At 38.1% G+C, this 13,127-nt stretch overlaps 1 protein-coding gene across 1 annotated transcript in view; it reads left to right on the top strand.

Annotated features, from left to right (window-relative positions):
- Positions 1–13,127, top strand: part of BEGAIN (brain enriched guanylate kinase associated) — a 115,046-nt gene that overhangs the window by 54,955 nt on the left and 46,964 nt on the right. The window contains exons 2-3 of the mRNA XM_058847834.1: positions 409–570; positions 6,760–6,826. Coding sequence (XP_058703817.1) covers positions 409–570; positions 6,760–6,826 — 229 coding nt within the window. The remainder of the gene's footprint in view (positions 1–408; positions 571–6,759; positions 6,827–13,127) is intronic.

Raw genomic sequence — 13,127 nt, 5'->3', positions numbered from 1 at the left:
CACAGAACTGTAATTTGGATTTTAGGCAAGGAAATATTTTTGCACAGTTTATTGTAGCTGATCTATGGAGACCTGCTGCTTCAGTCATAGTATGGTAAGATAATTCTAAATGGAAGATCCTGTGCGAAACCAAACTCTAGACTGTGTTTTGTATTTTAACTCAATGAAGATTCTTTCACAACATATTCCATTCTGGATAATGAGATAGTAGCAATAAATGCATCAGAAAGGACAGATGGAAGATAGTCAGCCGTCTGAATCAGAAGATTTTCAAAGTGCAGTAAACAAATTAAGCACACTTTTCTGGCTTGAGGCCAAGCAATACTGTAGGGAACTGGTCAAAGAGTGGATCATGAAAAGCTTTTTGGGAGCAGCTAAATTCTACAGCTGTGGTCTTTGTTTTTCTAGTACTTTGCAGGAACAGAAGGGGGAATTACGAAAGCGCCTATCGTACACGACACATAAGCTGGAAATGCTTGAAACCGAGTTTGATTCTACACGTCAGTATCTTGAAATAGAATTGAGACGTGCTCAGGAGGAACTTGAAAAAGTAACTGAAAAACTGAGAAGGTTAGTAATGAACTTTTTGAAATAAACAGTTATTAAAAATTTTTAAATGGCTGTATTAAAGACATATGTAAGTAAAAACACAGGTGCAAATATGCATGATTTATGATTTATTGATTATGCATTGTGTTTTGTATTTGATATATAGATTTCATTTACCTGAATATATATTGCATGTCACATGAAATTATTTACATGTGATATGTAAAATGCCTCTGTACTAAAAGCAAGTATGCAAATAAAAATACACCTATATATGTGCAAATATGTCATTATTTATGTATAAACATACATGTGGAGTAGTGCCATATGGCATTACACATAGAAACGTTATAAACCCACTGCAAATATATACATATATTATTTGTACTCTGTATATACAGATAAATCTTTTTTTTAATGACTTTGCACATTTTCTTTGTTTAGACTTCATTGTGCTGATGCAAGAGAATAGAATTTGGCTCTCCCTCACTCAAAGCTGAGACTGTGTTCAAACGAAATAATATTAAGGCATTTTGCATTATAGTATAGCAAATAATGTCCTTTTTAGTCTCAAGCAGAATGGAATGATGCTGAAAAGCTGTTATTTAAAACTGGTGTAGCTGTGGTACAGTGCTGTTGAAAATAGGGAACCTAGTTAATGTTAATGATAAATTATGTTAAGCATGCACTCCTTCTGTTCCTGACACTGATTAAAATGGCCTGTAGATTTAGCCTAAAATTTATCATGATTCTTAGTATCCATTTTTTCATTTGTTTTCAAAACTTCTGAAAATAGAATTATCCACTTATGCAGGAATGTATTTGCATGTCTTGTGAGACTTTCTTAAACTGGTATTTTAATGGAACTATTTGATTAATTCATTGGATGACTCAAAATGAAATACAGAATAAATCATTCCAGGGCAATACCCAAAGAAGTATTTTTCATTCCTTGCAGAAGGCAAAAGCCAAACCTAAACAATGACAGAAACCACCAATAAGCTGAGTCAACCAAATCATTTTATGCAAATTTTAAACAGAATGAGTCTGTAAGATCTCAATTTAGGGGAAACAGCCTAGTGTGGTCTTATAACTTAAATGCATCTCTAACTGGGGATGCTTCTCAAAATGAAATTAAAATATACAGGTGTCATGGTGATTCTGAAATCTAAGCACATCTATCAGGTGCAGTCTGGAGGTTCTCCATATAGTTCTCTTGTCAACAATATTATTCTTCTTTTCACTTAGAGCAGAGCCACTAGAAGTAACTTCATTCTTGGTATAGTTTTGATTCATTTCATTCCAGGAAAGGGAACACTGGTGCTCTTTTCTCTTGAAGCATCAATTTGGGCAGCTGCCATAAAGCAGCAGAGGGGCTGAGCATCCCACTTCTGTTAAAACAGATGGGCTTCCTAGTCAGGAGAAAGCCTCTTATCAATTGCACTGGGTATTAATGAGTTAAGCACCCTTTGAAACTCAGGCCAAGGGCTCAAAGCCAAGTTTAGCACTCATACCAGAACATCACATTAGCAGAAATGACTTTCCAGTATTCTAATGGAACATTGTACCATATTATGAAGAAAACTTATATTAAAAATTATGTTTCAGGCAGGTGATTACTCCCCTGAAGACATATCATAATGGAAGCCAAAAATATTTTACGAGGTGAGCTTTAAAAATGTTTCTATTGAGAATAGCAAGGCATCCTGAAAGTTGAACATCTAGATTTGTCAACCTGGAGAAGGATAATGTCTGAAAAAAAACTGTCATCCAAAAGCTTGTCAGCAACATGTCACAGAGGAAAATCAATGTGAGAAAAACAAAGAGGTAGAATTAGTTTCAATTATCTGTCTCTTCCTTTATTCACTGCACAGGGAGAGAAATTCATCCCACCCATAAATGAATAGGCCCTGTGTAACAAGATCCCTCTCATACACTTGAGAACATTTCTGTTATTAAATTTCCTTTTCTGTGAAGTGCAATTTTTTTTCCAAGCAGCTGAATGATTATCCTTTTGTAATCCTTCCTGAAAGTCTTTGTCTTAATTTATCTAGAATTGCCTGTGCTGTTGCTAGGCCTCCCCACTTCTACTCAAGAGAGGAGGTCACTTATGTGCCTCCATAGTCATGTTTTCAACCTCTCTACAAACATTTAGAGATGGCCTCTTTATTTTTTCTCTGTGGGAGAACAGTGCTAACTAGATTTGAAAATAGTAACTGTAAAGCATAGGTTCAGCTTTGAAAAGTGACTGAAAAGAGAGGGGATTTCATATTCCTCACAGTGGTCCCTTATCTGACATGGTCAGCACAGCTTTTTCTAAGTCAAAATCTAAAAAAAATTCAAAATCCGAAGTTGGAACCACATCTGGACTCCAAGGTTCACTTTGGGTTTCTTCCTTGAGACCCTGCCTTGGGTAACAACTTAATCCCATTCTATCTTTTAACAGAAAGTAGAGTTATTTTAAGGCATGAGAGAAGTAAACTCATACAAGCATATATTTAGCACTGAGATTAGCCCACACATATAATTATTTCACCAAAAGCATTTCACAGACTGAAGGGGTGTTCTGAACAGGAATCCTGGAGGAAAAACTATTGTTTTCATAAGGATGTTGGTATAACTTGTGATAACAGAGAATTTTTTTAACAAGAAGCTACTCTTTCAAGAGTCACTTTTCAAAGCTAACTACACTCTAGAAGAAATTATTTTCTTTACAGAAAGTCAGCCCAAGACTAAGTTTTACTTTAGATGTATTTCATGGCCTTAAGAGGGCTTGAGATTGCATGGAAACAGAGAAACAGAGGCTTTTGCAGACTCCCTCTTGAGTGGTGATCTGCAGCCATAGGGAGGAATTGTTGTCTGGTGGGTTAGAGCACAGACACCTGACGTGTTCAGTATGGTCAGAATATTTTTCATTAGGCCCTTATTAGGTCAAGAATCTAAACATTTGTTTAATGGATGCATATATGTGCACCTGAAGTCACATGAGTATCTCCTAATGACATGAACAACACAAAAATACATCAACACTTGAGGATAGATTATCACTTCACGAGTTTGTCCTTATAGCAGTTTTGCAGCATAGTAAAGCCTATCCTTTGTTTCATTTTCAAAGCCAGATTTACAAGGTTAAAATATTTCTTATTTCACAATGTTCAGGCTATCTGGGTGTATTTTTTTTGAAAACAAGGTTAACTTACCATTTGCTCATCAGATCATTTTCAAATTTGAATAATTTTCCCTGCTCTTTATTTCCCCTTCCCTTTATCTTACAGTTTTGCTTAAAGATTGATCTGACTCTGTTCCTCATTTATCCTTTTAACACTTTCTTCCATGTATTTCTGGGTCCATTTCTCTCCTTGCCACCTACATTTGCTGACACTTCTTTTGGCACAGTGAATTTCCAATTTGGGGTTTATGCATATACGTGCATGTGTATGTGCTTATGTACATGTATATGTGTTTGTGCTTATTTTGACTACCTTTGCATACTGTTCTCAATAGAAACATTTTTTGAAGCTCAGCTTCCTACTTACTGTGGATTTTTTTTAGATTTGATTTGACTGTACTGGGAGGTGGTCATTTTCTCAGTGCAAAATGAATGTGTTAAAGAACCAGAGTTTGTGGGCTACTTTCTCCTAAACATACAACAGGCAAAAATTTGATGGGCAAAGGCAAAAGAAGCTACAAAGCGAGAAGCAGATTGTGATAAAGTCTTGCAAAACCCTCTACAACTATATATGGCATGGAAGTGTTGTCATTGAAAAATAATTAAAGATAATTAACATTTCAATCTTCCATATCAAGAGGAAAAACTGAAAACAGACGCTGAGGAACAAACTCACTGTTGCCATGATGAGTCTGCTATCCAAGCAGCAATCACTGCTGTTTTAATTCATGGTCTCAAAGTTATGGGAAGGGGACCTTCAGGGTTCCCTTGAGCTGTCCACATCAGTAACCACTGCAGAACAGCCTGTGGTTCGGGGGCACCTGGGCCAAAAAAGCCCTGAACCAAATTTTTTTCTCCCCTTTATTCTGAGGAAGTTATGCAAGTGCTTTTGAACCCATGCAAACTTTTAGGGCATTGCAGGTGTTAATGTTTAAATCAGTTTTTACACCACCTCCACTTGAACCACAAACTTCCTGGGTATAAAGCAAGTTTAACCTGTTATATTGTGCTTTACTAGACAAAAAATATAAAGCATGACAGAGAAGATGCTGGGGCACTTCTGGGCTCAGCCAGAAGGCACCATTTTACTTCTCTAAATCTCTTCTTCCTGCATCATGGCATGCATCCTTACCAGCAGAACAAAATATTTGTGCTGAGTAGCTGCAGGCAAAGCATTTTAACCCTCTTTGTATTAAGATCATTTCTGCTTTCCTCTGTACCACGAAAAGATGGGTACAGAGTACCCTGAGATTTGTCTCTGTTGTTGACAGTAAAATGTCTGGGAAAATCCCAGGTAAACCTAGAGCTGCACAAATCAATGTCTATAGAGAGGCTTAGTGCTGTGAGGAGCATGCACAATGTAGAGAATTGTCTGATTCAGTCAATCCTTTAAGTCACCTGGATACAAACACAATAGCACTGGGAGAATTGGTGAGTATTGACCAAGCCTCATAGTACAAGTCTCAGAGATTTTCAGCACATTTGGGTCACCACTTTAGCAAACACTGTTTACCACAGATCCTCCTCCCAGGAAGGAGATCTCAGCTCAGGAGCTCTGTAAAACATAGGCAACATTGAGACTTCCCCCAGGCTTGCAATGCATATTGGAAATGACTGCCCTGATTGTGGGCTGACCCTTGGTACCCTGAGGAGTTTCACCCATGGGAATGTCATTATTTATATCCTCAGAGCAGATGTCCTTGGCACAGACATCCCCTCTCAGGTCCGTGCAGCAGATGTTATTGCAATGCTGGGAGCCCCAGCCAGAGCTCTGCATCCTTTAAGAGAGGCACTGCAAGCCACTGGCCCACCCTGAATTCTGATCATTTAACTGGAAAGATAATCTCCATGGCAACAGAAGCTGAGATAAGCATCACATTGCCAAGAAGGGGTGGGCTGGACCCTTTGATTCGCAACTATGGCGTTTGGAAAACAGATCTTCATTCCAGTTTCAGCAGCCACTCCTAACCAAATGATAAACAAAGAGACTTCTTTAATCCCAGTCCCATCCTGATAACCACAGAAACTACACCCAGATCCAGACTTCTCAGAGGAAGTGCATTTTGCTGTATAAATGTGAATTACAACTGAGTTCACTTTTACAGTGAAAACACTTGCACATTACCTAAAATCTCCTTACTGCTGAAAATGCTTTGACCTATTGATCAGTACAGTCATATAGATTTATTCAGACAAGCTTTTCACAGCTGAGCTTCTAACATTTGCTTTACATTTGTTATACATTATGCTGAGGTGATGGGTACTAATGAACAAGGACCTATCCTCCTCAGGTTCTGCAGAGAGAAAGCCACAGCTACTACCAAAATACCAATGGTTTTCCCACAGGATGTGCAGCTTATTCATTACAATACCAAGGTTACCATCAAAGTAACATAAAGATGTGCAGGCTGAAACTTTTCTTTGGTGTGTTGCTCTGGAATAAGTAGGGAAGCCTCATCTTGTGAGTTAATTCAATCCCTAAGTGCTGATAAAAATAAATACCCATCTTTTCTCAGCTAAGCTATCTAAATATACTTCCTGGAAAAAATAGGCAACTTCTTGAACTTTTGTTGAAAGAAGAAATATTCTCTTCTAAGTCACATGTTGATGCCCACATGTTGCTATAGTCATTAGGATTCTGCTGCTATTTCACAATAAAGCTTTTTTTGTGCTGCCTAAGCCTAGAGCTCAAGCTTCCTCTCGTACATACTATTCTTGAGCCTGATGTAAAACTATAATTACCTTGTGCAAGTTCCTAGGCTGTAATATATGTCTGCACACAAGTGCAGAATGACCAACATATCTTCAGTTCCTGCTGGAATTTGCTGCTAAATATAGTAGGAAAATATGACAAAGAAGTTTGGAAGTTTGCTTAGGAAGCAGGTGGTAATTGCATTTCAAAGGCAACCACTGACTGGTAACAGGAGTGATAAGCAAATAGAATTCAAGTAGTGCAAGCCAAGGTTTTGTACTGATGTGAAATACAGGTAAAAAACATGAAAAGCAATGCATTCAGTTACATTATATCATCTTTGTTTTAGGATACAAAACAATTACCTAGCCTTACAAAGAATTAATCAGGATCTGGAGGATAAACTTTACAGAATGGTAAGTTATCATAAGTGCTTTTTTTTTCTTTTTAATATATTAAATGTGGTTTTATGGTTCTGAAGTCATTGGAAAAACATGTATGTAGCTGTCACAAAAAACAACCTCAAGCTCTAAAAGCAGTTATGTTAGAAAAGTTGTCATGATGAAGAGCTCAAGCTGTGTACAATGACATAGCTCCATCAATTTAAATAGAGATTGCCTTGACTGATGATCAAGCTGAGTAAATTGAACCTTTAAAATAATTCTGGTTAATTTAGTTAATGTCTCCATGGGTTTAAAAATTTATGTTTTCATTAAGTATCAAATTTAAATAAGGTAATCCAAGGTTTTCTCATGCTTCTTAGATATTTCCACTCAGCTTTTATTAAATGATGTAATAGGGTTCGGATGATCTGACTTTTAAATTCTTTTGTAACTATCAAGCTCAGTATATTAATTTCCAATTTGCATGTGTCTGCCACCACAACATCAATGTCACTGTCACAGGCCAACTAATAACTGCAAGAAGAAAACACTGCAGCCTTTTTAGGCTCCACACTGCAAGACACAGCACCACTGATTCAAAACAGCTTGAAGATGTCAAAAAGAAATGGCAAAGCCATTGGTGCAACCCCTGGCTCCTTGCTAATGCTGCTGGGACATTGTGCTCACTGTTAGGAGTAAAATTAAAAATGAATGTGGGGATAATGTTTAGAGAGGAAAGAATGACAGTTTTGAACTTCCAAAGATCTCAGGTAGCAATTGCATGGGTGAGCAGCTTGGATTGGGGGGAACAATTTCTTGTGGATTTTAAGTAGTCTATATTAACATACAGGACAGGCACTGGCCTTTACTAATAAACAAATTTTTGAAAATGTCTTTGTTCTTATCTCAGAGTCCTATTTCAATAGCTAACAATGAATAGGGGACTGAGCTTTTGCAACTGGCTAACAACAGGGCAAAATTACAGCTGGGTTGTAGCTGATGTTTGTTTAATAGATGTTTAAACACTGTAAAAGCATAAATAACATTTGGTCTCAGGTTATTGCTTTTTTTCTCCACTCTTACTTTGTTTCTTTCTGCTTTTGCCCAAATCACTTTGGGATTTTGTCTTCATCTGTAGCCCAGCATTTATTACCCATGCATCACAAAAGATAAATAAAGTAGAGCCATTAAGGCTGGTAAAGGAAATAAAAATAATAGAAACACAGAAAGGGGGACTCCAGAAAATCCAGGTATTTTTATCAGATATTTCAGATCAAAGCAAAGAATTTTTAAATTGCTGTTTCAGCATCCAGTTAAATCCTTGAGAAATTATTTCAGAGCACAGCCCAGAAAAACCAAAAAACAGTCCTGTGGAGCACTGTGCCTTTCTTTATCCCACTAATATGACAGTCATTGAAGATAGCTTTAGAGGCTTGAAGAAGATCAATCAGTCTCTGTACTCCACTTAACTCCAGACTGCTTTGCTTTCCAAAATATTGAAACTGAGACACGAAACAAAACAAAACAAATGTCAAATGGAAGCTCTATTGAAGGAGAAAGATGAGGAAGTACTGTGTCTGAGTTAGATAAGTCAAACCTTTTGATTTTCAGAGGATTCCAAGAGCTCTCAATACTTCAGAGACAGTTAAATAACAGCTGGTCTGGTGAATAAACAGCTTATTGTGGACTGGGCTCGTGGATACCTTTCTCTCCCTTCCCTTCTTAGGAGGAACAGCTGTGTGTATTTTGTTGTTGTTGTTTTGTTTTGTTTAGTCTGTCATTCTAAAATCAAAGAATTTTATTTATTTATCTACCCTTATACAAATCCAAATATATCAACCATGTGTTTACTTTCTCCCTCTCTCCCCTACCCCATCTCTCTGTATACACACACATGTATATGCACACATACCTACGGATTTTGACTATTTGGTGGGCTCAAATTCAACAAGCAGGAAAAGAAAGATCCCCAGGCAGTGGTTCCTTGCTCCCCTTGCCTGCAGATAACGTAGGATGCTCCCAGGAGATGAGTTACTCCCTGCCCTAACAGGTGACTCACAATTCCCCCTCTCCCAGTGTCTGGTCCCTGTTCATTGCATCTTACCTAGGACTCCACTGTGACCCCCCTTTTCTAACATTTTTGGGTATCCTGAATGTTACAGCCTTTCATGCCTGCTATTGGCATAAGAGATGTAAAAGGATAATCATTAATTCATCAGCAGTCACAGAAAAGAAGCTGATGTAGCAGTTACTTTTCTTTTAGGTTTCTGCCTCCTTTTGGGTGCTAATCTATAAAATATTAAAAAATATTTGAAAGCACACTTCTGATCACAGCAATTGGTATCCAACTGAAACCTCTGTCACATCAGAATTTGAAAGATAAATATAAAATATGAACCATGGTTTCTGATTTGGCTAAGTGCTAAAAAATGCAATCCTGAAATCAGGGAGAGCTTGTTGTATTAAACTGGGCAAGACTAAACACATGGAACAGTAGAGGAATGTGGCACAGAGATAAAATTTTGCTGTCACTCCTCATAAAACTCCTGTTCTTCCACTTCGGTAAGTGTCTTCAGGTGGAGAAAACTTCTTTAATCTTGTAAGCACTGGTTAAGAAGTGAATATACAGGCTGTCTGCCTAAATAATTAATCTTTATAACTCTTCTCCATTAAGATGTGGGAAAAGACTAAGCAGAGTCCTCACATTTTGCAGTGCAATTCTGTCACAGTACTGTTCAATCAAATAACTTTTTATGATATTTAGTTCCAGTTGTCATCAGTAATCTTCACTTTCCCTTACACTCGTTTGAGTTTCTGGAGCATGCTCTGCCATGGTCCTGCTGCTCACAAACAGCACTTCCAAGTAGATTATGAAAGTCATCCCAACCACAAGTTAAGAAATCCTTTATATGATCTCAATCCAGCTGTATTCTCCATATGATCCTCTCTGGAATTAAGCAACATATATTTAAAAAGCTTTTGAAGTTTTAATGCTTTTGGTTGCAGTTAGTTCTGCAGTTTTACCTTTAATGCCATAAATGACATTTTTAATGGTATCTTCATTTGGGAAGAACTGGTGCCTAATAATAGCGCCTTAATAAACCCACCTGCTAATGAAAATTGCACCCATTTCTCCTCCCCCATCTGCACTTTCAATGTTGTTGAAAACATGATCACAGAAATCCAGCTGCAAAGAACTCAGGAGACTTTATTACCCAGAAACACCCTAAAATATGTCTTTTTTACAAAATCTGACAGACAGACTGCTGGATGGTATCAGCTTTGGTTCCCATCTCTGCAAAGCCAGCACCAACCATCTGCACACAGTGCATTATACATTTTATCATCTGTCAAGGTGAAAACTCTTACATTTTTACAATAAAATGTACAAAATTTACAACTAAATTTTACCATAGAACTTTTACGATATTACACATCAAAGTCTGATTTTTCATTTACATTAAGGCAGGCCAGGTGTGTGACTCTGCCATAAAGTTGGAAGAAATTATTATATAAACCAGAAGTAAAGAGGGATTTGTGTTAAGGATGATCATGTCTGAAATGCTGCACTTTCTGAGCACTGCACTGATTTTTATCCCATTTCTGCCTCTGCCTATGATTTGGAGGATGACTAGGAGGTACAGCAAATACTTTATGTCCTATGTTATTGAGAGTTATTTTTCCAGCTCTTGGATATCTGAGGGGTTCCAGTTTGCTGGCCATAATATATACTTAAGCATCTCCAGTTGGGGAAATCCAAATATGAATTAAATATGAGCTGGGTAGTTTTAAGTGGTGCTCTGAGACCTTGTGTCAGGGAAATATTATTTTAAAAGAAGCAGATTGCTGGGTACACAGGCCAGGAAGGTAAAGAATATGGGAAGTGGTGAGGAATTTTATGAACAATTTCAGTCAGGCATTAAAAACATCTAAGTACCAGCAGATTGGCTTTGGAATTTGAACCAGTGACTAGATTGCACATGAGTCCCTTATGGCACCTACCAGTCACAACCTCAATATGGTTTAAATCACAGGTGAAAGATGAACACAATGGTGAGAAATATTTTTTCTCACACAAACACAAGAATAACAGAAGCCCAGCATCCTTGGGTTCTTGAATGGAACGTGATGACTCTGATATTGACTTTGAAAAGAGTGATTTAAAGCCCATCTTTTCATTTTCTTTCCTTTATGGAAGAAGAAGTTTCTTCCCTTCCCCCATGTCCCATGAAAATCAAATAGAGATGACCTAAATATACTTACAAAGATTTGCATCCCAAAGACAAGAAAGTTTAGAGTCAGCTCAACCTGGCAGGCTCATTTACTCACATTCACTGAAGACAGCTGTGAATTTCAAGAGAAATTTATATGGGTTGGTTAGTTAAGGCAGAAGCCAGAGAAGGTTTGTGCTTTGTGGACTAAACAACTGCAAAATAACATTTCTAAGGAAGGAAATGACCATAAATGGCACAGAAACAAGTAATTCATAAAAATAGCAGTTGAAAAAATGCTTTTCTAGGAGGACTTAAGACATGGTTTTATGCTTCCAGGCACTTTGTGCTAAAGATGTCAATTTCTCACTAACTCTCTTCACACTCATATTCCAAGTTAAAAATATTGCCAAATAGGAAATAAGATCCAACACATTAACACCTGTTGGAACTACACAAGCTCAGACTGAGTAGGTTCATGAGTTTTGCAGTCAAATAAATGGATTCTCCTGGATAACTTGGGAAGGTGAACATGAGCCTGCAGGCTTTCAGACATCCTCAGTCTTTCACTCTCTCTGAACAGAGGTTCACTTCCCATTGTTGCTCCACTGTAATGTGGTTGGTGATTGCCACTTCTCTTCCCAAGAGACACCTGAGGCACCCAGCTGCTCACAAATTGCTCTACATGAACAGGTGAGAGACTGTTCTGGAAAATACTTTCTGTTTTTCCAAAAGGCATGTGACTGTTCTGCTCTGTCTCTCCCTCTCAGGACATCTTCTGCAGCTGTGAGCAACCTAAGGAAGCTGTAAAGTGACAATGGACACTTCTCACTTCCAACATTGTCTCTGTAGCATGATGACAAAACTCCTTCTTAACATATGTCTTCTCTCTTGGCCACTGATATGCATTTCTGATACCTGAGGTTTTCAACCATTTTCTTCACCCTGATCTCCATGGTTTGGTCTCTGTCTCTCAGGACAACCCCTGGGGATACCACACTGACTAGCTGGGAACAGAAAAATCTGTTGTTTTCAAAGATGAAAAAGCAGAAATATATATGGGAGGCAGGTGGTTTTGACCTGTCTATTTCTTGTAAGGGCCTCAGTCCTTTGTGATTATCTGCCAATTTACTGCAATGGCAGGGAAAGCAAGAACAAGAATAAGCCTGAAAAGGTGTTCTGCAGAAGAACATCTCACATCTCAAAGTCCTTCACATCTCAAAGTCCTTCACAGAAGCTGGTGTCACCTGTGAATGTGAAAAACAGGGCATAGAAGAGTGACATGTCTTGGCCAAGATCATCAAGAAGCAAATCTATGAATAACTTTTAGGTCTTATCTAACCAAATCCACAGCCTACAGAAAATATCAAAGGAGTTCCTAGGTTTTGCTACATCCAATTTAAAATGCCAGTTGTTTACCTCCAATTTCAGATAAACTGAAATGACAAAGACAGGGTTTATCAGAGAGAAAGAGAGAATGAGAGGGAGGGAGGGAGGGAGGGAGGGAGGGAGGGAGGGAGGGAAGGAAGGAAGGAAGGAAGGAAGGAAGGAAGGAAGGAAGGAAGGAAGGAAGGAAGGAAGGAAGGAAGGAAGGAAGGAAGGAAGGAAGGAAGGAAGGAAGGAAGGAAGGAAGGAAGGAAGGAAGGAAGGAAGGAAGGAAGGAAGGAAGGAAGGAAGGAAGGAAGGAAGGAAGGAAGGAAGGAAGGAAGGAAGGAAGGAAGGAAGGAAGGAAGGAAGGAAGGAAGGAAGGAAGGAAGGAAGGAAGGAAGGAAGGAAGGAAGGAAGGAAGGAAGGAAGGAAGGAAGGAAGGAAGGAAGGAAGGAAGGAAGGAAGGAAGGAAGGAAGGAAGGAAGGAAGGAAGGAAGGAAGGAAGGAAGGAAGGAAGGAAGGAAGGAAATACAAGCAGAGTGCTGGTAGTCACTATATAGTATTTAGCCCAAGTCACTAAAGATCATCAGTTTTGTAATTATTTTGTTTTTCTAAATAAAAACAAGTAGTTTTTGGAAATAGTATTGCATCTGCAGAATCCAAAACTATTTCATTTCATCTGTACAGGAGAGAGTATAGAATTCATTGAGAAAAGAAAATTACTTTTGTGAGGTGAAAATCAAGAGAGGGCTGGA

This window comes from Poecile atricapillus, chromosome 1 (assembly GCF_030490865.1).
Source record: "Poecile atricapillus isolate bPoeAtr1 chromosome 1, bPoeAtr1.hap1, whole genome shotgun sequence".
NCBI classification, from domain to species: Eukaryota; Metazoa; Chordata; class Aves; order Passeriformes; family Paridae; genus Poecile; species Poecile atricapillus.
This window is presented reverse-complemented; position numbering and strand designations above follow the sequence as displayed.